The sequence below is a fragment of the Cyprinodon tularosa genome, unplaced genomic scaffold (assembly GCF_016077235.1).
Source record: "Cyprinodon tularosa strain WSP-4 unplaced genomic scaffold, ASM1607723v1 ctg1122, whole genome shotgun sequence".
Classification (NCBI taxonomy): domain Eukaryota; kingdom Metazoa; phylum Chordata; class Actinopteri; order Cyprinodontiformes; family Cyprinodontidae; genus Cyprinodon; species Cyprinodon tularosa.
This window is the reverse complement of record NW_024037919.1, coordinates 237,537-263,747: the sequence shown is the minus strand read 5'-3', so window position 1 is coordinate 263,747 and position 26,211 is coordinate 237,537. Positions and strand designations below refer to the sequence as shown.

Genomic DNA, 26,211 nt, shown 5'->3' with positions numbered 1-26,211 from the left:
CAAAAGAACAGTTTTGGAAACACAACAGTTGGCAGCATTCTCCAGAAATATGAGACCGCCTTGCAGCTTGATAAAGACACCACTGTGACAGAATGGATGCGCTTAAAGCAGGCAGGAAAACGCCTGGGGGTGTCATGATTGGGGACGTGTTTCTTGTGATCAGAGAGGTTCTTGGAAAAGATCAGGATGTCGTCAATATAGACAAAAACAAATATGTTGAGAAAGTCTCTCAACACGTCATTAACCAGGGCTTGAAAACAGGCAGGAGCATTGGTCAGACCAAAAGGCATAACTAGGTATTCGAATTGACCTAGAGGGGTTTTGAAGGCCGTCTTCCACTCATCTCCCTCTCTTATGTGGAGAAGGTGGTAGGCATTTCTCAGATCCAGTTTAGTAAAAACAGTAGCCCCTTGAACAGGTTCAAATGCAGATGCAAGCAGAGGCAGGGGATACTTGTTTTTAATTGTTATTTGGTTGAGGCCTCTGTAATCTATGCAGGGTCAGAGAGAACCATCCTTCTTACCAACAAAAAAAAACCCTGCACCCAGAGGGGATGAAGATGGCCGAATTATTCCAGCAGCAAAGGATTCGTTAATGTATTTCTCCATAGTTTCTCTCTCGGGTTTGAAGATATTGAAAAGTCGGCTGCTAGGCAGGGGAGCCCCAGGCAATAGATCTATAGCACAGTCATATGGTCTGTGAGGAGGAAGAGACAATGCACTGACCTTGCTGAAGACTGGCGCTAGATCGTGATACTCAGATGGCACTGAGGACAAATCAGGCGGATCTAGCTCCCCTTGATTACTAGGAGACTGAATAACAGGGGCTGCGGAACGAAGACAGGAGACATGGCAGGAGGCAGACCACGATTCAATGTGTCTTTTAGCCCAATTGATATGAGGGTTGTGTTGCTCTAACAACTCATATCCAAGAACCAGGGAAGAACAGGCTGATGGAAAAACAAAAAAGGTTGTTGACTCTCTGTGATTACCAGAAATCAGGAGTTGAAGAGGTTGAGTCTGGTGGGTAACTTGGTGTAATCTTTTACCATCTATGGCAGAGACTCTAAGTGGCTTTTTCAAAGGAATAGTTTCAATGTTAAGTTGTTGGACAAGGTTGGAGTCAATTAAGTTCTTTTCACAGCCAGAATCAACTAATATAGATAACGTGAGAGTCTGATCAGCAACAAACAGTAGCAGGTAATAATAGGTGAGGAGATTTTTCAGATTGCAGATGGTCCACCAGACTCCTCATTTCCTCTGGCGGACCCCGGCTTTTACCTTAGCTGGGCAGGAGGAGACAAAATGACCGGGCTCTCCACAGTACATGCATAGGTTCCCCTTATATCTCCTTTGCATTTCCTCTGTAGTGAGTCTGGTATGACCAATCTGCATAGGCTCGGCATCTGAGGTTTCTGTAGGAGAAGAGAACCCATGGGTTAAAGATGGATGAACAGGAGCTGACGGGGTACGAATCCGTGGTCTAGAATCAGTCTCATGAGAGGCAGAAAAAACAGAAGAGCAGTTAGTCTTGGGGGAAGCTGCAGAAAAAACATGGCTTCTTGATTTGGATCTGGTTCTGGCTCGAAGTCGATTATCCAAACGAATGGTTAGACTGATTAATTCTTCCAGAGACGCTGGTTCGTCGATTGTGGCGAGTTCATCCTTAATTTCTTCATCTAGAGCCTTAAAATAGGCACTTTTAAGCGCGCACTCATTCCACCCGGAAGCTGCGGCTTTGACCCGGAAGTCGATCGAGAAATCTGCTACAGATCGATTACCTTGTTTTATACTTAGCAGAGCTCGAGAATCAATAGATTTATCAGAGTCTTGGTTAAAGACTTGTGAGAATTCTCTGATAAATTGCTCAAAAGTACATCTGAAACTGGATTCAGAGGGGAATCGGGCCTTAGCCCATTCTAGAGCCCTTCCAGTCAATTGAGAGAGAATAAAGCTAATTTTTCTCTTATCGTTAGAGAAACTGGCAGGAGAATGTTTGAAAATCAGTCTACATTGGAAAAGAAATCCTTTGCATTTACTTGTAATGCCCGAAAATTTATCGGGAAGTGACGGACGGAATTCAGGAAATGACGGAACTGGGTCTGACCTTTGAGGCGGGTTTGGCTCCGGAACTGGAAGTTGAGCTGGCTCCGTTCTGGGGTTAGCTTGGTTGAAGTTGCCAGCTAAATCCTGTAAAATCGGACCTTGCTGGTCCAAACGTGTGTTAAACTCACGGAGGGTGGAGTCGTGGCCTTGTATTAAAACTCTTTGTTCCTCAATCATCCTCCGGAGGTGGACTGCTGGGTTAGGTTGTTGGCCAGAGTGTTCTGTCATGATTGGGTTCGGGGATCTAACCCAAATGCAGAACACAACGGAGGCAGATGAAAAGTTAAACTGTTTATTAAAGATAAACACAAGTTTTATGAGTGAAACAGAGAAACAGGTTTGGGACTGGTCACACAGGGTTCTCTCTAGAAAAGGACAGTTTGGTTAGCCAGGATGCTGAAGATCTTTGCCAGAGGAATTGTGCTGGTTTGTACCTGAGACGTGATTGAGATTAAGAACAGAGGGAGGGAACCGAGTTGGGTCCAGATGCTTGAAGTTGGCAGAGGGCTAAGCAGCGGCAGGGCTTGACTTCAGACTTGACAGCGTTCAGATCCAGAGTCTTTCTTCCGATCCTCTTCTTGAGGGCGGGCAGGCAGGTTCAGACAGTAAGATTCTGCTGGTGAGCTCCTGAGAGCCGGCTGGCGGATGGATTTCAGCAGATGAAACTCCTCCAGAGTTTCCAGGGTTCAGTCAGGTTTCTTCCTAGGAGGCAGAGAAGACAAAAACGGATCAGATTCAAGTTCAAAGTTCAGGGAGTCAGAGAATCAGACAGGCTGGTTGGCTCAGCCTTGCTAACCATAACTGGCTTAACACTCTGGCGCTGGAGTGTAGTCCCGCTGCTGCTTATATGTTGGTCTCCTGATGACTGATGGATCGCAGGTGTGGTCGTCAGCTCAGCACCAGGAGACCTAGAGGCGCCCTCTGCTGGAGGAAGGTGGACAGACCTCCAGATCCCAACACGGGGCCTCATCTGTGTATGACTTGGTCCAAATTGTAAAAACAAGTAACCCAGTTACTTACTCCAACATCAACAGGGTGGTTAAGCTATCTCTTACACTGCCTCAAGGCAGACCACAGAGACATTTGACCCAAAACCAGCTATAGACCTGTGGATGGAGATAGCTAATCGGAGGCTAAACCAAGGACATGGAAGTACATCTGCAGCATCATTTACCACACAGGAGTCTGAAGCAGAGGACAGTGGGAGCAACACTGAGGAGGACAGTGAGGAAGACTGAGCTTAATTACCACGCTACATATGGGGTGAGTAACAAACACCATCTTCTGACTGGTACTCATCTGAGTAACTCATCCAAAATGTTATGTGCACCCCTGATTATAGGACAGATGGGAATGGACTAGTTATTGAGGAGGATCTTTTTTTGTTTGTTTTTTTTTGCTTGTTAGTCTTGGTCCAAACCCCTTACTGGTTGGTGTTGACACTGGTTGCTTGCCAATCTGCATTAAAAATCAATAAGTACATTTTTCTTCCCAGTTGTCTTTGAACACTGAGCATATAGTGAGATTATTATTTTTTTTGTTTCACTTCCAGACCTTTTATTTCACTGGTTGCTAAGCGGCTGTGGGTAGATCTTTAAGCCACATGGTAAAAAATGCGTCAGAAAAGATCTCCTACTGCACTTTTAAGGAATAAAGGATTTCCCTGATCTCAGTGAGTCTCTGAGATGGAGGTGAAACCAGTGAACCTGGGCTGTGGTTTACTGCTCTCTTCTTGTCACAAACACTGTTTGACATCTGTTCATCTGGAGGTTTTTGTTCAGGCTGCAGGGATCATTTCTCACTGTGGGAACCAGACTTCAAACAGCTGCAGTAGTAGGAGGCTGAATGACTAACTTTAACAGGATTTAACTTCAGTGTACAGCTTTTCTGATTTCTCTCAGCTGAGAAATCATTTTGCTGAGGATGATTGAAAGGTTTCTGTGTTCTACCATCACTGGTGATATAAAGAATTGGTCTGAATGTTTCTTTTCCTTTCTTCTGGTACCAGGTTACAAAATAACCACCACACTGATCAGTTCCTCCACAGCTGAGGGAGACGCTGTCACCGACTCTCCTGGTCAGAGTTAAATCCTGACTCAGCTGTGTTGCCATGGCAGCCAGCGCTGTAGAGACACAGACACACAGATGAAGGTTAGTGGGACAGTGTTTGTTCCAGGTGGACTTTGTTGGCTCCTGATTGGCTGGAAACACTCACCTGAACACAGACAGCACAGAGCAGCAGCTGGGAGGAAAAGCATTTTGTGCAGTGGTGTTTCCTCTGGTGAACCTGGGGAGAAGTGGTGCTCTGATGCAGCTGAGGCCAAACAAGGACGAGCTGCTAGATCAGACGAGGGCCACGTGGTTTCTAACAGCTCCTCAAAGCTCCCATCAGCCCCTGCAGCCCACAGATCAGACTGCTGCTGCTGATTGACAGCTCAGCTCCAGCCCCTGGATGGTTTCATCGTCTGGATTTGAATCTGACAGCAGATGGAAAAAATCTGCCTCACATGATGCAGAAACACTAAAAAACATTCATGTTCCCACAAACACATTCAGCTTGGAGCTGAATTTAGGAACACAGACTGTTATCTGTTATTGGACTGGAAATGATGGAATATATATATGACTGTCTGTTTTACTTAGTGACATAGCTTAAAACTCATGAGGTAAATCTTGTATTATCGATATAAACTCGATGAATAAATGTCATTCATATTCAGCAGAGGTGTAATAAAAAGGGAAAGGGTACCTGAGTGCAGAGTTCAATAGAAACATAAATAAATATGGATAACCAGCACTCTGGTTAAATCTGAGTGTATAAATATAAAACATACATTAAATATGGATGAAAAAAGATCATGGCCTGATGCTGCAGTAATGAGGCCCCTCCCATTTTTACCAGCAGTATAACTGTATTAGTCTTCTTACAATAATGAATGTGTTTTTATTACACTTATTTTTAGTGATTTTATATGAATAAATATAAATAGTGAAATAAACCATAACTTCCACAGTTTCCTTATTTCATCTTGATAAATTGTCATTATTTATACTGCAGACTATACTACACTGAACCATTGCAATTTGCACACTGTCTTTATTCACTGCACTGTTTACACTTTGACCACTGCTGCACTTTTTGTATAACTCGTGTGTAACAATCCGGAAAGGTATTCCATTTCATTTGAAATATCAATGCAATGTTCATAAGCTGTATGTAACGCAATTTCGTTCTGTATGCACTCTGTGCATACAAAATGACAAATAAAGGGGTCTAAGTCTAAGACTACTGCCATCTACTGGCACTACTGCCATCTACTGGCACTACTGCCATCTACTGGCCGTGAATCACCAACATAGGGTTTTAAAAGTGTGTTCAGATAAAACATTTTTTATTTCCCCCACTTCAAGTTTCTCAACCTTTATATGTTGTTTTCAGGGCATCCACTGCTTATATAAAAATATAACAGTAATAGCACCAGTGTACATAGAAGACAATAGTATATAAATAGTCACACCAAAACTAAAACATTAGATTTTTTCCACATCTTTCTAAGAGATAAAACTTTTATCTTCTCCGGAAAAGAAAAGTCAAAATTATTCAAATATTTAAAAAAAGATAATTGAAAGAATTAAAAAAAAAAAAAAAATAGTTATATACAAAAATTCATATCTCCAACATTGTAAAGTGAAATGTATCCAGGAATCCATTAAAAATATTGAGCTTTCTATTTCACACCTTCTGTGACAGAAAAATAACTTTAATGCTGAAAGCTGAATGGACACTTGACACATGATTGAACGGAGATTTGAGTTTGGCAAATCAGAGACTGTAATCCCTGTGATCCACAGTCTCTCAGAGCTCCTAATTTAGCCCAAAATCCCCACCAAATAGTTTTACCTTCACAGGGATTAAGATTAGGTGACTGTTAGTAGGTTTCAATGGATAAGACAGAGGAGCAGTACTGCAGTTCACACAGCTCTGGAAGGAGAGTAAAGGAGAGCTGAGAACTAAATTGGTCTTATGATCACACGCCGCAATCAAAGCCAGAGAAAAGAGAGCACCACAGAAGAAGAAGAGAATTTTGGAGATGTACATTTAGGCTGTAAATAATAACATAAACAATAGAGAACATATTTTTTTCCCTCATTCACATATTTTTTTAAATAACCATTAATCATCATGGATGATGTGTGTGAGAATGTACTATTCTTATTAGTGTTTTTATCAGCTATTGTTATTTATTTCTTATATTATGTGTAAATGGTGGTGACAGTGATTTTTAGTTTTTGTTTTTAAGCATATGCACTGATCGATCGATGACACTTTTTTTTTTTTTTTTTCGTTGTTCTTTTTGACAATGACAACTGTAAAGATAAAGATTTTTTCTATTCAGCTGGAGTTTATATTATTATATTTTTTCATATCTGAGTGTGTATTTTTGGTCACATTTTTCTGCAACTTTTAGGTTCTTTTTAGCTCTTTATTATTGTGAGGATTTCACAGTTTGTGAATGATATTAAAATTACTCTGTACTCTACAGCTAGTATAATTTCCCACTCTTAGATCTAGGTATTTAATGTTATCTTATATTTGTATTCTCAATAAAACTACTTTTTTATTAAAGCCACATCTCTGGCTGCTGAAACCACAATATTTCCCTTTCACCCAAGTAAGTCAGATTTCATTATATTTGGTTCCAAGGATGTCCCTCAGATTCAGTCCAGGGTTGGGGTTCAGTCAGCAATGCCGTCAGGAACCTGGGAGTTGTCTTTGACCGTGAACTGAACTTCAAAAAACAAATAAATGCTCTTGTCAAAGCTAGCTGCGCCTTTTGACCCAGGTGAAACCCTTTCTCTCACGCCAAGACCCAGAGAAGACGACTCACACATTTATAAGTTCTCGGCTGGACTATTGCAACGCTCTCTACTCGGCCTCCCACAGTCATCACTACAACGCTTACAGTTAGTACAGAATGCAGCAGCTCATCTCCTCTCTGGTTCATCCAGACACAGCCACATCACTCCCGTTCTCTCCTCCTTGCACTGGCTCCCGTTTTCGGATTGATTTTAATATTTTAATACTTGTTTTTAAGCACTTCATGGTTATAATTAACTGAGATGTTGACTCAGTTAAGTTGAGTTCTCTGGTCTGCAAAACACTGTTGGATTATGGACAAAGTAAGTTTAACATGATGCATTTTATAATCACTGCAAGTAATTATCTGTAAATTCATTGGGTGAGATAGTATTACATTTAAATGAAAGGGTGATACGGTGACTAATGCTCACAACTCAATATGGGATTATAGGCAGGGGTGCACATAACTGGTAAGCAGGTACGCATGCGTGTCACAAATCATGAAAGCGTAACGTCAATTATATTACTACGTGCATTTGCGTACTGCTTGACCGTCAGCTTATCAACACCTGTTTTGAAATACTTTCGAAGATGTCCAAAAATCAACAAAAGAACAGTTTTGGAAACACAACAGTTGGCAGCATTCTCCAGAAATATGAGACCGCCTTGCAGCTTGATAAAGACACCACTGTGACAGAATGGATGCGCTTAAAGCAGGCAGGAAAACGCCTGGGGGTGTCATGATTGGGTTCGGGGATCTAACCCAAATGCAGAACACAACGGAGGCAGATGAAAAGTTAAACTGTTTATTAAAGATAAACACAAGTTTTATGAGTGAAACAGACAAACAGGTTCGGGACTGGTCACACAGGGTTCTCTGTTGCACTGGCTCCCATTTTCGGATTGATTTTAATATTTTAATACTTGTTTTTAAGGCCTTCATGGTTATAATTAACTGAGATGTTGACTCAGTTAAGTTGAGTTCTCCGGTTTGCCAATCAAATGGTTCTGGATATAGCAAGGTGCCGGTATTAACAGTGTGGAAGTAGCCTAGTAGCCTGCTCCTCGGTCTGCGTGTTCTCACAGATCCGCCCCTTTTTAAGTCCAGATTAAATAGACTAATTTTTTTCAAACTGGCTTTTACAATGTTTTTAATTTTTTGTGAGGCACTTCCTAGTGTTGTTGTAAAGCATATTTAAATAAATAAACTAAACAATAAATAAACTTCATGCAGATGATAGACAAGCTACAGATGATAGACTTCAACTTATCTCCATATCAACAATTGCATGATTGTTATAGAAGTTTATGTTCTAATTTCTTGTCATTTTTTGGTGGTGGATCAGCAAATCAGCTCTTTTTCTTCCATCTGTGCTTCTGATTCTCCTTTGCTCACGGAAACTCCTCCCTACAAACATTTCTTCACTTAAGTAGCTCTGAAGGCAAGACTTTGAGAGGAACTTGTCTCATGGAGGTAAAATTGAAAGATTATACGATCCCATACTGATGTATTAAAATAGTCTGAAATCAGTGAAATAAATATCAGAATATATCAGCCTGCATCTATAATCCCTGATATAAGCAAGCTGAATGAAATACTCGGCTTCTATTCACTGATGTTTAGTTTATTAATTGGTCAGATGTTCTCATACTGAACCTTTTTGGCAAAATGCATCGATCCCCACAGTTCATGAAGCTTCATGTGAACATGTCACCACCTACTGATAATGTGCAGAACTGAAGTTTGTAATATAATCTGTGATTTTTTGCAATTGATTTTCCTGTTTAATCCAATTTTAAGTTCCTTTGAAATTGTTACTAATTGGTATATATAATAAAACTTTTTGTAAGTTTTTTGTGTGTAAAATGTCTTAGAAATGAACAATCATTTAGGCTAAACTGTTTTCTGACTTTTTAATGAAATAAGCTCAAGCAGACAGTGAAATTGCTCGTGCAAATTGGGCAATGATGAGCAAAATGAAAGGCATTACTTTTTTTATTGAAAAATAATAGTTTTTCCACAGTCTGGGGTTTTAATTGGGTTGGAAGTTATGTGTTCAACCAATCTTTTGGTTAAACCAACATATCTAATTTGTCAGTGTTTTTACCCAATCTATATTTGTACTAGGGAAAATTAGTCACATTTGCCAAAATACTTGGTAATGATTTTCACAACTTTCAAAAGTGGGTCTCAAACCAACAACCTCAAGAGTGGAAGTCAATGTCATAGAGCTCAGGCCTCTAGCAATGGTAACTGCTCACTACAAAGCTATACTACTTAGCACAAATGTTACAACTGTAACCACTGACTTGCTCAGATTTTGATCATTACATTGTTTCATCCAAAGCAAATAGTTTTAACCAACTAAATGTGTTGTAAAAACAACCAATCTATGCTTAGAATATATCCAAACTATCCAACTGACTGCAACTCTCCTACCAACTCCCACATCTGGACTGAATACTGAGGCTGTTTAAATAACTGTCAAAGCTGCGGGCAAGCTGAACCACTTCCCCAAGTGATCACCTGGTATCACGGGGTAGCGAGGCTTCAGACGTAATTGATTTTGGCCCCTCCCCCGAATAAAGCCTATATGCACCTCACTGAAGCGCCCCCTCCACTCCTCCACACACGCCTCGTCTCATCTCCTAACATCACTAGTGTTTCCATTGGAGGCAATCGTGGATTGAATTAAAGTGAGCTTGTGATTGTCACTACCATGAACTTCATAGCATTAGTGGCTAATTATAGCTGGTACTCACAGTTAATATTTGACTTAATATTTTGACTTACTTTTTCCCCTTTAGAACAGATCCCAAATAAAGGATCCTTTGGACCGGTAAAGGACTGAAAGTATCAAATCTTTAAATTAATTAAAGTCATTGCTCATTGTTTATTTTATGTTGTCTTCCTCTGAAAGTTAACATTATTTGAATCTTTTGAATATTAATATATTTTCAATTTAAACCTTTATATTTGGTGTTGGTCTTAGTTCACCTCTCACACTCCATTACGACCCAATCTTCTGGTGCTACTAACCGTTTATAACATTGTGAAGCTTAACCCATAGTGCTACATAATGCTTTATTCTGCTTTCCCTGCCGCCACTGGTTAAAAGACAACATACATCACGGAGCAAGTGCTGTGTTGTTGACCAATCCATAGCCTCTCTTTTGTCTTGGATTTTTTAAAACAAAATGTGGTGAAAATATGGGCGGTTGTGACTGGTTAAGAGGGCAACTCAGGCTGTAGATGATGATGATGATGATAGCTGGAACACTGTCGCTAGCGGAAGATGGATGGATGGATGGATGGATGGATGGATGGATGGATGGATGGATGGATGGATGGATGGATGGATGGATGGATGGATGGATGGGTGGATGGATGGATGGATGGATGGATGGATGGATGGATGGATGGATGGATGGATGGATGGATGGATGGATGGATGGATGGATGGATGGATGGAAGGTTGAAATAGTAACAACATTAAGAGATGCAATTTGATAATTGTTTACAAATCAGAGTATCAAAAAGGCAAAGTTAGATTCATTGAAACTATTTGTAAGAAAAAAGTGTAAACTACAAACGTTGTAGGAGAATATAGAGGTGGAATCCCACAAATAAAGGAGTTTTCATGGCATTCCACTACATTAAGACTTTAAAAAAAATAAAATGTAATATTTAAAATGTGGAAGTTAGTAGCATCAAGAGTTACAGAAAATGATAAAAAAATGAGAGTTGACAGAAATTTATACATATTCAAATTTATATGTATAGAATATATGAGCTGTATGGAAACATTGCTGCAGTATGTAGGGGAAAAATGGAAATGTGTGACATGTAGATGGGAGCACAAAATACAGGAATATACTGAAGGAGCTCAGGAAAAATGCTGCAACACATGGCATGGAGGCTGTGAATTCAGGAAGAGAGCAGTGGAGGTTGAAAAGGTGAAAAGAACAAACAACCTAAGCTACGGTGAGGCAGCAAAGAAGGTTTAAGAACAACATAAGAAAACTAATGGAGACATTTAAATATTAATACACAAGAACCTGAGCAGCAGGGTAAGAAAAAATAATCCAGTAAACTCATTTTGTTCATTGCCTATGTTACTAATTGCCCGGGCCAAGTCAAACATAAAACTGATAAAATCAAGATCATTTAAAAGAAAATTTAAATTTCTAGGGATGAGGAATATTTCTTGAGAAAAGATCAAAGCAGAAATTGAAGCAGATGGCAAACGTTCAGGGTCAGGTGACTAGGCAGGATGTTACTGATGCATTGGAACACTAGAGGTATTGTAGGAAATGGTCAAGAGTTAAAATGATTCATACAAAAGTTTATGATAAAACCTGAAATGACATTCAGGAAACATGGTTAACACCTACATTAAACTTTGTTATTAATGGCCATCAAAGGGATAGAAAGGAGGGTAATAGAGGTGGATGTTTTTAAAGACAGGGTTGCAATATAGACTTCTAGCAAAACACTGTTGAATTATGGACAAAGTAAGTTTAACATGATGCATTTTATAATCCCTGCAAGTAATTATCTGTAAATTCATTGGGTGAGATAGTATTACATTTAAATGAAAGGGTGATATGGTGACTCTAATGCTCACAACTCAATATAGGATTATAGGACAGATGGAAATGGACTGGTTATTGAGGAGGATCTTTTTTTCTTTTCTTAGTTTTTTAGCTTGTTAGTCCTGGTCCAAACCCCTTACTGGTTGGTGGTGAAACTGGTTGCTTGCCAATCTGCATTAAAAATCAATTAGTAAATTTTTTCTTCCCAGTTGTCTTTGAACAGTGAGCATATGCACACTAAGGCAGAAGAAAAAGCCACAGGGGGTGTTGACTAAATAAATGAGACCATCAGTGAGATTATTGGCGGTTTGTACTTCTTGTCACACCAGGTCAGATACAGTTGTCATTTATGATCTAGTCATAAATGAGACTAAGTTGGTTAATGACCAGATAGCACTTTAATGTTCATTCTGTACAGTTTTAAGAACCATCTTAAAGCCTCTACTGAGATGTTGACCTTTGTTTTAGCTGTTAATAAACATCTGTAGCTGGTGGATTTCACAATTTACCTGGCAAAAGTTAACTTCAGGCCCTGGCCACCATATTTAAAATAGCTAAAATCCATCTTGCAAGATTCATGAGAAATATGGAACAGGATGGTTTTATCCTAAAGAGCCAGGAAGGAGATGCTGAGTGGAGTCTTATTTTTGTGTTAGACTAACACAAGACTGTTTTATAACTAAGGTAAGCTCTTTGCACACTGCCCTTGAACTAAAATGTTCTTGTGCGTGTGTTGCACATGCACCAAGACAGACCCAAATAGAGGATCCTAAAGATGCCCCCTGAGCAAATACCATAGAATGTGGACATGCCACAAAACGGAAGTTAGCTATTGAAAATTGTTCAAAGAAGAGATTTGTTTAAAATGTTTTCATCTAAACGACCATTCAACTTTTATATGAAAGCTTCAGGATGGACCAATGGTTTATCAGATTAATGTCTTAGACACTTATGAAAAGGCTGTTTCTGTGATATTTAGAAACTTTTAGCTGAATTCCTATTCTTTTCTGTTTATGAATTAGACTGGTAAATATTAATCATTAAAGGTGTTGTAGGAGATGTTGGAGAAACGGTTCCAGCAAACTATATTTTTGAACATCCAAAACCATCCTCTCCCTTCAGACCATCCCTCGAAACCACGCCTTCAAAACACATGAACACGCATGCTGTCTGCAGCGCGTCTAGAGCAGCAGGAGCGTCTGAGCAGTGATGATGCAGAGCACTATGATCACTCCTCTGAAACAGTTTATTAACGCCTAAATTAACATGTCAGGAACCAATTGTGTACAACAGACCATCTTTTGTGATTGGTTGGGGTTTTTCATTGATTTCTCACTTTAGCAGGGACTATTTTTTTGTTTCACTTAAAGACCTTCTATTTCACTGCTTGCTAAGTGGCTGTGGGTAGATCTTTAAGCCACATGGTAAAAAATGTGTCAGAAAAGATCTCCTACTGGACTTTTAAGGAATAAAGTATTTCCCTGATCTCAGTGAGTCTCTGAGATGGAGGTGAAACCAGTGAACCTGGGCTGTGGTTTACTGCTCTCTTCTTGTCACAAACACTGTTTGACATCTGTTCATCTGGAGGTTTTTGTTCAGGCTGCAGGGATCATTTCTCACTGTGGGAACCAGACTTCCTACAGCCGCAGTAGTAGGAGGCTGAATGACTAACTTTAACAGGATTTAACTTCAATGTACAGCTTTTCTGATTTCTCTCAGCTGAGAAATCATTTTGCTGAGGATGACTGAAAGGTTTCTGTGTGCTACCATCACTGGTGATATAAAGAATTGGTCTGAATGTTTCTTTTCCTTTCTTCTGGTACCAGGTTACAACATTATCACCACACTGATCAGTTCCTCCACAGCTGAGGGAGACGCTGTCACTGACTCTCCTGGTCAGAGTTAAATCCTACTGGCTAAGCTGCGTTGCCATGGCAGCCAGCGCTGTAGAGACACAGACAGACAGATGAAGGTTAGTGGGACAGTGTTTGTTCCAGGTGGACTTTGTTGGCTCCTGATTGGCTGGAAACACTCACCTGAACACAGACAGCACAGAGCAGCAGCTGGGAGGAAAAGCATTTTGTGCAGTGGTGTTTCCTCTGGTGAACCTGGGGAGAAGTGGCGCTCTGATGCAGCTGAGGCCAAACAAGGACGAGCTGCTAGATCAGACGAGGGCCACGTGGTTTCTAACAGCTCCTCAAAGCTCCCATCAGCCCCTGCAGCCCACAGATCAGACTGCTGCTGCTGATTGACAGCTCAGCTCCAGCTGCTGGATGGTTTCATCGTCTGGATTTGAATCTGACAGCAGATGGAAAAAATCTGCCTCACATGATGCAGAAACACTAAAAAACATTCATGTTCCCACAAACACATTCAGCTTGGAGCTGAATTTAGGAACACAGACTGTTATCTGTTATTGGACTGGAAATGACGGAAAAATGCAGCTTTTGAATTACAACCTGAATTTTGTGCCATTGTGTTGCATCTGACCTATAGTTGATGCAAAAAAAAAAAAAAAAAAAAAAAAAAAAAAAATATATATATATATATATATATATATATATACACTATATTGCCAAAAGTATTTGCTCACCTGCCTTGACTCACATATGAGCTTAAGTGACATCCCGTTCCTAATCCATAGGGTTCAATATGACGTCGGTCCACCCTTTGCAGCTAGAACAGCTTCAACTCTTCTGGGAAGGCTGTCCACAAGGTTTAGGAGTGTGTTTATGGGAATTTTTGACCATTCTTCCAGAAGCGCATTTGTGAGGTCGCACACTGATGTTGGACGAGAAGGCCTGGCTCTCAGTCTCCGCTCTAATTCATCCCAAAGGTGTTCTATCGGGTTGAGGTCAGGACTCTGTGCAGGCCAGTCAAGTTCATCCACACCAGACTCTGTCATCCATGTCTTTATGGACCTTGCTTTGTGCACTGGTGCACAGTCATGTTGGAAGAGGAAGGGGCCAGCTCCAAACTGTTCCCACAAAGTTGGGAGCATGGAATTGTCCAAAATGTCTTGGTATGCTGAAGCATTCAGAGTTCCTTTCACTGGAACTAAGGGGCCAAGCCCAGCTCCTGAAAAACAACCCCACACCATAATCCCCCCTCCACCAAACTTTACACTTGGCACAATGCAGTCAGACAAGTACCGTTCTCCTGGCAACCGCCAAACCCAGACCCGTCCATCAGATTGCCAGATGGAGAAGCGCGATTCGTCACTCCAGAGAACGCGTCTCCACTGCTCTAGAGTCCAGTGGCGGCGTGCTTTACACCACCGCATCCGACGCTTTGCATTGCACTTGGTGATGTATGGCTTGGATGCAGCTGCTCGACCATGGAAACCCATTCCATGAAGCTCTCTGCGCACTGTTCTTGAGCTAATCTGAAGGCCACATGAAGTTTGGAGGTCTGTAGTGATTGACTCTGCAGAAAGTTGGCGACCTCTTCGCACTATGCGCTTCAGCATCCGCTGACCCCGCTCCGTCAGTTTACGTGGCCTACCACTTCGTGGCTGAGTTGCTGTCGTTCCCAAACACTTCCATTTTCTTATAATACAGCTGACAGTTGACTGTGGAATATTTAGGAGCGAGGAAATTTCACGACTGGATTTGTTGCACAGGTGGCATCCTATCACAGTTCCACGCTGGAATTCACTGAGCTCCTGAGAGCGACCCATTCTTTCACAAATGTTTGTAAAAACAGTCTGCATGCCTAGGTGCTTGAATTTATACACCTGTGGCCATGGAAGTGATTGGAACACCTGATTCCAATAATTTGGATGGGTGAGCAAATACTTTTGGCAATATAGTGTATATAGATCAGCTATATATATTGTCATGGGACAGAGGACAGATGGACCCAGTATTCAAGGAGAGACAGTCAGTAGGAAAGTTCAAATGTTTATTAAATAAAACTAAACAAAAGCAGAGCTGTGGCTCGCGGACACTGCAGGCGGGGGGGCGGGGCACCGCCCAATCTCAGACACTCTGTAGTGGGAGAAACACAGGTAAGTGACCACGATCATCTGACAGAAGATTATCTGAGTTGGTCACTTACCTGGTTTAACAGCCCAGACCAAGAATGTCCCCAGTGCTGCAGTCCCAGAGGTCATGCTGTAAGCCGATCCTGGTCAGGGATCCAGAACAGACAGGAACAGACAGAACAGGCAGGATCAAGATCAGGCAGGAACAGAAACAGGATGGCAGGATCCAGACTTCCAGGCATCCACAGACTCCCAGGAGGGTTCAGAGTCTGACTGGGACCAGAAGTGTGACCAGGTGGTCACGCACAGGAGCAGACAGGATCAGGCAGTGTAGCTTTGTTTCCCCAGAGCTCGGTGCTGTCAAGAGCCTCACTTCAAATAATGTTTCTCATGGTTTCTGAACCCCTCAGCCCTTATCCCTCTGGATAGACAAGTGGGGGTATTTTGGACTGTATCCAAGGAGATGCAGGGATCAATGTGAACTGGATATAGAAGGTCGAGGTGAGTGGCGCTCAGTAATACTGTAGAAAATACACTATTAAACAATATTAATCTCTAAATCCACATTAGGTTTGAGAGAGAGGTATACAATCACGAGTCAGTGGATGGTAAGTTGGTGAGTTCAGAAACCTTATTGCTGGTCTTCATCACTATCATAATAACAGAGAAGAGAGTAATTCCACTGATAATGAAATCTGACTCCATATATTCACCTTCCCACTTGTCATGCTGCACCCATCCTGCTCAGCGTGTCACTTTTTGAAGTAAATTAATCATTCCAGCTGTTATTTACATTCCCTGTGTCCACTGTTGTATCAGCCAAATTATTGTCATAAATCTCACTCATTCTGGAGTCTCTTCAGTCGGAACAAGGAACGGACTCGCATGTGCTTCACCTCATCAAAACTTTTAGTCTAGAGATGCTTTGTCTTTGTCTTCTAGTTTGCACTAAAGCTGACAGCAGTGGAAGAGGGTAGCAGAGACAGGACGTGGAACCGGAACTTGAAGCAGGACTTTAAACTGGTCCCCTCCCTGGAGCCAGGCTTACTGGATAAAAACTGAACCTCCCCCATATTGAGCCAAAAACCCCGAGGACTCCACGGGGGAGGAACAGTGGACGATCAGGAGACGAGACAGACACAAAACCCCCTTTCCACTGGCCGCCAGGATCCAGGACATAAACCAAGAAAATAAACTGAACAGACAGACTAACAGAAAAACAGTTAATGATCTGGCACTGAATGCTCAGGCTGAACTGATAATAAACCAGAGGAAACAGGTGAGAGGAATAAATTAGAATTGAGGCAGGGAGGTAAAACGACAGGTGAAAGGAATTACCAATTAGGGAGGAGCAAACAGGCCAGATCATGACATATATATCTGTTTTACTTAGTGACATAGCTTAAAACTCATGAGGTAAATCTTGTATTATCGATATAAACTTGATGAATAAATGTCATTAATATTCAGCACAGGTGTAATAAAAAGGGAAAGGGTACCTGAGTGCAGAGTTCAATAGAAACATAAATAAATATGGATAACCAGCACTCGGGTTAAATCTGAGTGTATAAATATAAAACATACATTAAATATGGATGAAAAAAGATCATGGCCTGATGCTGCAGTAATGAGGCCAATCCCATTTTTACCAGCAGTATAACTGTATTAGTCTTCTTACAATAATTAATGTGTCTTTATTACACTTATTTTTAGTGTTTTTATATGAATAAATATAAATAGGGAAATAAAACCATAACTTCCACAGTTTCCTTATTTCATCTTGATAAATTGTCATTATTTATACTGGAGACTACTGCCATCTACTGGCACTACTGCCATCTACTGGCCGTGAATCACCAACATAGGGTTTTAAAGTGTGTTCAGATAAAACATTTTTTATTCCCCCTACTTCAAGTTTCTCAACCTTTATTGGTTGTTTTCAGAGCATCCACTGCTTATATAAAAATAAAACAGTAGTTATATATATATATATATATATATATATATATATATATATATATATATATATATATATATATATATATATATATATATATATATATATATATATATATATATATATATATATATATATATATATATATATATATATATATATATATATATATAAAAATATTAAGCTTTCTATTTTACACTTTCTGTGACTTTTATGCTCACAGCTGAATGGACACTGGAAACACCCAGACCCTGAGAGGACAAATGATTACAGGGAGATTTGAGTTTGACAAATTAGAAACTGTAATCCTCAATATCCACAGTCTCTCAGAGCTCCTAATTTCCAATCAAGCAGTTTTAGCTTGAAGTGATTAAGATTAATCGACTGTTAGGAGGTTTCATTGAATAAGACAACAAACAATAAAAGGTAGCAAAACTCCAAACTGGACAGAAGAGCAGTACTGCAGTCCACACAACTCTGGGAGGAGAGTACAGGAGAGCTGAGAACTACATCGGTTTTCTATAATCATGGTGCGAAGAGGAGGATGTGTTTAAATGTGTTTGTTCTGACTTTCAGAACCAACCTGGAATAAGCGCTGCAATCAAAGCCAGAGAAAACAGAGCATCACAGAAGAAGAAGAAGAAGAGAATTTTGGAGATGAACATTTAGGCTGTAAGTAATATCAAAATGAACAGTAGAACAAATATTTTCTCTCCTCATCTACATCTTTCTTATATGCAACAGGAGTTGAGATTATTATATTTGATATAATCTGAGTGTGTATTTATGGGCACATTTTTCTGCAACTTAAGATCTTTTGAAGTCTTTATTATTGTGAGGATTTCCCTTTTTGTGAATGATATTAAAATTACTCTGTGCTCTATAGCTTGTATATATTTCCAATTCTAAACTATAAGCAATGTTATCTTATATTTTGTATTCTCAATAAAACCATTTTTATTAGAGTCACACTTCTGGCTGCTGAAACCACATAATTTCGCTCCATGCAGATGGTAAAGTTTAACTTATCTTCATATTAAAAATTACATGATTGTTATAGAAATGTATGTTTTCATTTCTTGCTATGTTTCGGTGGTGGATCAGCCAATCAGTTCTCTCCTTTTCTTTCTTCTGTGCTTCTGACTCTCCTGGTCTCACTAAAATCCTCCCTACTAACATTTCTTACTTTAAGGAAGATCATCTTCTTTGCGGTGAGAGCTCTCCTCGTAAAGCATTCTGGGATGCATCTGCCTCTTCTGAGGCCTTTCTTTTCTTCTAATACATTTCGTAGACACTTTTCCAGATTATACGATCCCAAACTGATGTTGTAAAACAGTCAGAAATCAGTCAAATAAATATCAGAATACATCAGCCTGCATCTACAGTAAAATGTCTGATATAAGCAAGCTGAAAGAAATACTCGGCTTCTATTCACTTATGTTTAAAGTATATGTTACCCAATAGTTCATTATAAATTGCTCATTTGTTCTTATACTTATATGCTTTTCACCATTTGAGTAATATCACTTGATCAAGCCTTCTCTAACATTAAAAACTACAAAAAGGGTCATATAAGTATGTGATCCATGCTGTTATCATGTCATGACAATTCTCAAAGGTCCAATATCTTCTTATCTTATCTTAAATATCTTATCAGAAATAACGTTTTATCAGAAAAACATGGTCCAATATATCTTATAGAAAAAACTATAGGGAAAATCTCAAAATTTTTAGATTTTTTTATTCAGGATTTTCCCAGAATAAATCACTTAGAGCTCCTTTAAGTCTGAGGTTCTTTGGAGACATTAAACCAGGTCTATAGACAATGAAAAGTCAATCAAACAAAATAAAACCCACATTATAATATCTCTTAGATGAACTTGTGGGCCCTGTGGCTTCCAAAGAACTGAATTTTATGTGATGTAATCGGGCTGTAGTATGTTTTATTCTAAAGGAATACCTATATAGATATACTATATACACACACACACACACACACACACACGCAACTTCACACTTTTACTCAAGTCAAAGCTGATTTATTCTAAAAACGACCAAATTAGAACATTTGTTTCTCTATTTTTAGATTTAAAATTAAATATACAAACATGTGCCCAAATGAAAAATCAACAATTCATATAAAACCTAATATTGTATACCGTATATCATTGTATGCATTAAATAGGTTATCAATATTACTGCAGCTCTTATCAGTCTATCATTGAGCCTTCCACCCAGGAGGCTCAGAAACAAAAACATTCTTTATCACAAAGAAAACATTTTTAAATTTATTTTATTTTTTTGTTAAAGTTAAAAAATATTCTTACTAAAAACATTCATGTTCCAATATCACAATATTAATAATAACCTGCCTTTGGTTCATTGATCTAAACACTGAATCATTACTAAGTGTAAAGAGTTCATAATGAACAGACTAAGAGAAAAACATTCACAGTACTACAGATCCTCTACCTTACATAACAGAAGGTTTAAAGTGCTTCTCTGTATATCGGTCTTTGTCAGCCACGTGACTGACACGCCCCCTAGCGCCATTTTTGTGGTGAGCGGAAGAAAAACAAAACAGCAGAAAACAAGAGGAGAGCGCTGCAAGCCAGCAGCTAGGATTATCAGTTAAATGGAAAAGAACAAGAAAACTGAACGGATACCCTACCCAGTCAAACTTTCTAAAGCTGCTAGGGAACGATATTATATATTATTATTACAGTGACAAGGCAGATGTTGTGGGCAGTTGCACAGATCGCTGCAGTTATTAGAGTAGTTTGTGCTGCTCATCAGACTGAACGGAAAAACTTGTCAGAATTTTTGCACATTGATAAGTTGCACACTGTATTTGCTGTTCACTTTACCCAGGCCTGTTTTCACTGGGATCTGCAGTCTTCTTCACAGATATCACCTGTTAGGTCATATCTCTACGGAAGACCACAGTGAAAACAAGTCCAGGGAAAATGAAAATCGTCTAATTTAATCTAAAGAGCAATCTGCTATATACGAGGGAGGAAGACAAAGTAAAACATTTGAAGCTTTGCACTGTTCTGCATTATTTATGTATTTGAGATTTTGTATTGCATTTTCATAAATTCTCTGCTTGATTGAAAAGATAATAACAACGCTTGTTTCAAATTTCAAACTCCACTCTTTATTGTACACACATTTTTACAACTTCAGAAACATTGTTAATATTTGAAGTGACGGTGAAACTTATATTTGTTTTGCTGTTATTTTTCAAAAGTAACTTTAAAAAAAGCAAAATTCTATTTGTGTGAAAAGAAGAATAAAAAAGAAGAAGAAAGTTGAAACAGTACTTGATCTGGCATTCATTTATTAGCTGGTTTCTCTGTGAAAATTTCAAAACAGTCACTAATCACTGTGACTCTATGTCCAAAGGCCTCCACAAACGGATGAGGCATAATTTTGTGCAAGGTGTCTCTATCTGGCCACACAATTGCACGCTTTAGATTTGCATATAAAAATGACACCATTTCATTGAATGTTCTGTACACTGTCTTTGGTGAAACACAGAAGAGATAAGCAAGGTGTTGTGAGGGCAGATCCAATCTCAGACGCATGAAGGTTAACAGAAGCATTTGAAATGGACTGAGAATTTTATTTTGAGCAGACATGAGAGGCAGCAGAAAATTAAACAAAGCCATAAAGGTCACCAAGTTTGGTAGACCCGTATAGTACTGGACTTTTTCATTAGTGTCTCCAAAGGAGCCATCAGAGATCCGCAGCTCATCAAGTTCACGCCGCAGCTCTCTGTTTTCTTCCAAAAGATGGTTCATCTCTGCACACCTGAGCACACACAGGTTACATTCTGTCTGTCCTTCCTGACGACCACCTTCTGTGTCATCCTTGGTGTTTGGCCGGCCAACGTTTTCAGCAGCCTTCTGCGTGTCAGTCTGTTGCTGGTTAGGGTTCTCTGTCGCCTCATGTGTTACTTCATCCTGTTGCTCAAGGATTTCATCAGCCCAATGGAGCCCCGTTTCAGTTGCTTGCAGGGCATTCTTTTTCAGCTGTTCCCGATAACCACGTCTTAAAGAGCGGTCTGTGTCTGTTGGTTTGATGTCAGTGTGGCCCAGATGCAGGGATGGAGCCCAGTCTGGGTCAGTCTTCATCATCTCATATGCAGGTTGACCTGCAAAGTAGATGAAAGGTTTAGTGTTTTACACATCTATTCAAAACACTATATAAAGCACCTAAATAACAGAGCCCATTAGATTAGATGTGTAATAAATTAAGATAACCTTATGTGTCCCACAGTGGGGAAATTTGCTATACCGAAACAGCACAAGTACATCGGACTAGTAAGGCCAGAGGTAAATAAATAAACTGAAAAGCTTACAGACGAACAAAGGATTATAATATACTTAAGTAGATTGCACAGGATAAATAAATACAGTGAGTTGGCTGACGAGTGGGTATGTACAGTGTTTTTATATGTACAGTGTATTTACATATATTTATTCATTTAAAAAAAATTGTATTGCAGATTGTGTAAATGATTATATACAGAGAATGCATTATTTATTAAATTTTAGCGGTCTAAAAAAGAAATAAACAAAACAAACATCACTTTCCGCTTCTCTTCCACAGCATGTTTCAGTAGGTTTACATGAACTCCTGCAACTTTATAAGCAAACCATTTCAGCGTGTTGATTTCTATTAGTGTATATTTATAAGGACTTACCTTTTTGAAAATGCAGAGAGCAAACACGAGCATGAGGAGATATTTTATGAAACGTGATGTCTTTCCTTCTTACAGCAGCGACCCATGCAGCCCGACGCCTCTTTGTTAAGTCCTCTGTCTGCGGTCCGTATTTTTTTTTCCAAGTGTGGAATACGAAAAACCGTAAGGCCCCATCTGCTGTTTTCTGTTTAGAATTACTGTTGCATCCTTTGACGCAGCACCAGTGTCCCATTTTTTCCAACGGAAGCAACTAGAACACCTCTACTCTCTGTTAGTTTTCTGTTGTTAGTTGCTGCTGTCTCTTCACCACAGAAATGGCGCTAACTACCCTAAATGCATTGCGCTTTTGCGGAAGTGACGCACACTGTCAAAGACCGATTAATGATTGGTTCACAGCAGAACGTCCTGCTGTGGCATTAAATTACAGCAGTGAAGGGGGAGCATTTCAACCAGTTAAACATTTGAAGCGTAATTGGACATTTTCAATTGAAAGGAATAGTACACCCAAAACATGATTAGCCTTCATTTTCTACTCACCTCCATGCTGAACAACACCCTGGAGTACTTTTTTGATATCTCAAATGCATCTGGAGATCGGGGAGGCTTCTTGCTGTCTGCTGACATTCAAATAATGGAGGTCTATGGTGCCCAAGGCAGAAAGGTCCATAAAAGTCCACAAAAAACGTGTCAATATTCCTCCATACTGCTCGTCCAATGTATTCCAAGTGTCCTGAGTGGGTAGCGTCCAGAATTTACTCGAAATGAAGTCATTTAGAATGTTTTTAGAGCATAAACAGTAGTGTATAGGATTTCCTAAAAGCGCGTTCACGAGTCTACGGAAACTGCGGCAGACCAAACCAGACAAAAGTGCGCATTCAGCGTCTGCTCTGCCAATAATGCAAGCGTAGAAGAAGAAATGTGCTGTTTACCTGTGCAAAGAAAGAAACAACGAAAGAAAAATGTTTGAGGACTTCAGTGTTGAGGAAGAGCATGAGTTCTTTGCCGAGCTGAATGCGCACTTTCATCTGGTTTGGTCTGCCGCGGTTTCCGTAGACTCGTGAACGCGCTTTAAGGAAATCCTATACACTACTGTTTATGCTCTAAAAACATTCTAAATGACTTCGTTTCGAGTAAATTATGGACGCTACCCACTCAGGACACTTGGAATACATTGGACGAGCAGTATGGAGGAATATTGACACGTTTTTTGTGGACTTTTATGGACCTTTCTGCCTCGGGCACCATAGACCTCCATTATTTGAATGTCAGCAGACAGCAAGAAGCCTCCCAGATCTCCAGATGCATTTGAGATATCAAAAAAGTATTCCAGAGTGTTGTTCAGCATGGGGGTGAGTAGAAAATGAAGGCTAATCATGTTTTGGGTGTACTATTCCTTTAACAATGCATCCATTACACCTCATTTGCATAAGCAATAATTTATAAAACATTTTTATATAAGAAGTATAAGAATCTAAAAAAAACTACCGAAAGGAGGTTCCTCGCAGAGACCAGTCCTTCATTTAGGATACATGCTGGCTTCTTTCTATCCTGATTAGCTTTACAGTTGAGGACCTTTGAGCACACCATGTCAGCTGCTGACAGGCTGATGAACCCTGTGGGAACGCCATTGTTTCAAGCCATCGCCTAGTAATCATGAAGGATCCTTTAAAAAATCTTGGCTCCAAATGGTGCGCTGCATCAGCACCAAATCCAATCATCTGTTACACATCATGAAATATCATCCAATAATTTCATAACTTTAGAAGGCATTTTATTTATTTTTACTTTATTTTAGAGGGTCAGGCCGACCCTGAAGAAACCACATGCTCCTTTGGGGAGCTAATAAATAAAAATCTCATAAAAATGAGACCAAGTGTCACAGGTTTACTTTAACTGTTGCTCAGTAAGAGGGTTCTGTGTGCTCTGATGTGCCGGATCAGACCTGCCTTACGACAGAACCTCTCTCCACAGATGGAGCAGGAATACGGTTTCTCCCCTGTGTGGATTCTCATGTGAACATTCAGATTGCAGCTCTGAGTAAAACTTTTCCCACATGTTGGGCATGAAAAAGGCTTCTCCCCAGTGTGGGTTCTCATGTGTTTAAGCAGACTAGAATTGAGAATGAACCTTTTCCCACACGTCTCACAGGAATATGCCTTGTCACCACTGTGGCTCTTCATGTGGTACTGGAAGGAGCTCTCATGGGAAAACATTTTCCCACATGGTGAGCAGGCATAAGGTTTCTGCCTGGAGTGAGTGACCATGTGATCAGAAAGATGTCTGTTTGAACTTAGAGCTTTTCCACAGATCCCACAGACGTAGGGCTTCTCCCCAGTGTGGGTTCTCATGTGAACCTTTAGGTTGCTGCTTTTGGAGAAGCTCTTCCCACAGGTGTTACAGGAGTATGGCTTCTCACCAGTGTGAGTTCTGAGATGCTGAATCAAATTGTTTTTGAAGTTGAAGACTTTTTCACAAAAGTCACATTTCAGAGATGAATCGTTGTCCAACTGAGGCGGTGTTTTGGTTACCATGGAAACGTTGCCTTCTGGGCTTTTGGTCTGAGCATCAGAGCCAAGATAGGAGCAGAGCTGCTCAGTTTGTGATTCTGTTTTGGTTTGCTGATAAACCAGAGAGTCCATAAAAGTCTCTTCCTTAAGTGCCAGAACCTGAACCAGACTGTCAGAGTTTGGGGCGAAGAGCAGCTGTGATTCCTTAAGTTTGTCTGATATCTGTGCCAGTTCTGGTTGCTCCTGAGTTACACCAACCGGTTCTTTTTGGTTTTCATTAATCTGTAAAGGCTCTGGTTCCTGCAGATGTTTGATTTGCGGACATTCCAGTTGGTTCAGGGCATCTTCAGTCAGTGGAAGTTCTGGTTCTACCCATTCCTGTTTAATCTGTGGAGGTTCTAGATGGTTCTGGTCTTGATCTAAAGGAAGAATTAAAGAAGAAAAAACAAAGAGTTATTAACCAAAGTTGAAGCTGATGGGAAACCAAACCAAGTGATTGTAAAAGTTTTTTGTTTTTTTTTTATTCTACCACATAAAATGCAGCAGTGTTGACGTGCTTGGCCACCGGTAACATCTCATTACAAGCTGAGACTTGGTGATTCTGATAATTTATGTTAAGGCTGAAACAATCAATCTGATTAATCGTGATTAATCGATTATTAAAATTATCGTCAACTAATTGAGTAATCGATTAATCTGGAGTGTAGAGACTCCATAACATAACTTTAGCTGACAGAGTGACCTAATTAGAGCAGCGATTATACCAAAGTTTTAAAAAAATATGTATTTTGCATTTAACAAAGATAAAATAAATCCATCAATACACTTGATCAAGAACTCCTACAGTCTGTTCAAAAGTTGCAGTTCCCGTAGCTCATACGAGCTTAAAATGTCCGAACGTCCACCCTAACCGCTAAATCTCTCAATCGCTATATAGAGCGGGGACTGTATAGTGGACTTCAATGTGAACTCAGTTAACGGACCGTTTGGACAAATGATCACTACTCTTTGCTCCCCGATAGTCCCGAATTCCTCCTCCACCGCACGGTGCCTGCGCCATCTTTGTCAAGAGTCGACAGCGGGCCGCTGTGACAGCAAATCCCATAATGTTTTGCAACGAGAGCTCTCCGTGCAAAGCATTCTGGGATATATCTACCTCTGCTGAGGCCTTTCTTTTCTCATGCACTTCATAGGCATTTTTTCTCTTACAACCTCAGAAGAGGCCATTTTGAAAGAAACGCGGTGAGAAAGTTGAGCTTCAATGACTGTCTGAAACCGCTGCTCACCACAAATGTACGCCTGAACGTGTGCATGTGCAGAAAAGATAGCTAACTGGGGACGAGCACACAGCAATTACAGCATTGCAGACCTTTGGCATTCTAGTTGTTAATTTGTTGAGGTAATCTGGAGAAATTGCACCGCACGCTTCCAGAAGCAGCTCCCACAAGTTGGATTGGTTGCATGGGCCCTTCTTGCATACCATACGGTCAAG

The 26,211-nt window shown here is 40.0% G+C and overlaps 2 protein-coding genes across 2 annotated transcripts in view; both read right to left on the bottom strand.

Moving 5' to 3' along the window:
- LOC119793552 (immunoglobulin lambda-1 light chain-like) overlaps positions 1-4,363 on the bottom strand; it is a 29,504-nt gene extending 25,141 nt beyond the window's left edge. The window contains exon 1 of the mRNA XM_038300759.1: positions 4,321-4,363. Within this exon, the coding sequence (XP_038156687.1) occupies positions 4,321-4,363 (43 nt within the window). The remainder of the gene's footprint in view (positions 1-4,320) is intronic.
- Positions 4,364-23,625: 19,262 nt separating this feature from the next.
- LOC119793604 (zinc finger protein 501-like) lies at positions 23,626-25,779 on the bottom strand. Its single transcript, XM_038300790.1, has 2 exons — positions 25,725-25,779; positions 23,626-25,138 (listed from the first exon to the last, which is right to left on the bottom strand). The coding sequence occupies exons 1-2, from the start codon at positions 25,777-25,779 to the stop codon at positions 24,102-24,104; spliced, it is 1,092 nt and encodes a 363-aa protein (XP_038156718.1). The 3' UTR covers positions 23,626-24,101.
- Between the last annotated feature and the right edge of the window lie 432 nt (positions 25,780-26,211).

Bases quoted from the DNA above. Each gene is read 5' to 3' on its own strand.
- LOC119793604 (XM_038300790.1), bottom strand. From the start codon at position 25,779: ATGGCGCAGGCACCGTGCGGTGGAGGAGGAATTCGGGACTATCGGGGA. The intron at 25,139-25,724 runs GTAGTGATCATT...TTCTTCCTTTAG, and splicing joins GGACTATCGGGGAGCAAAGA to ATCAAGACCAGAACCATCTA.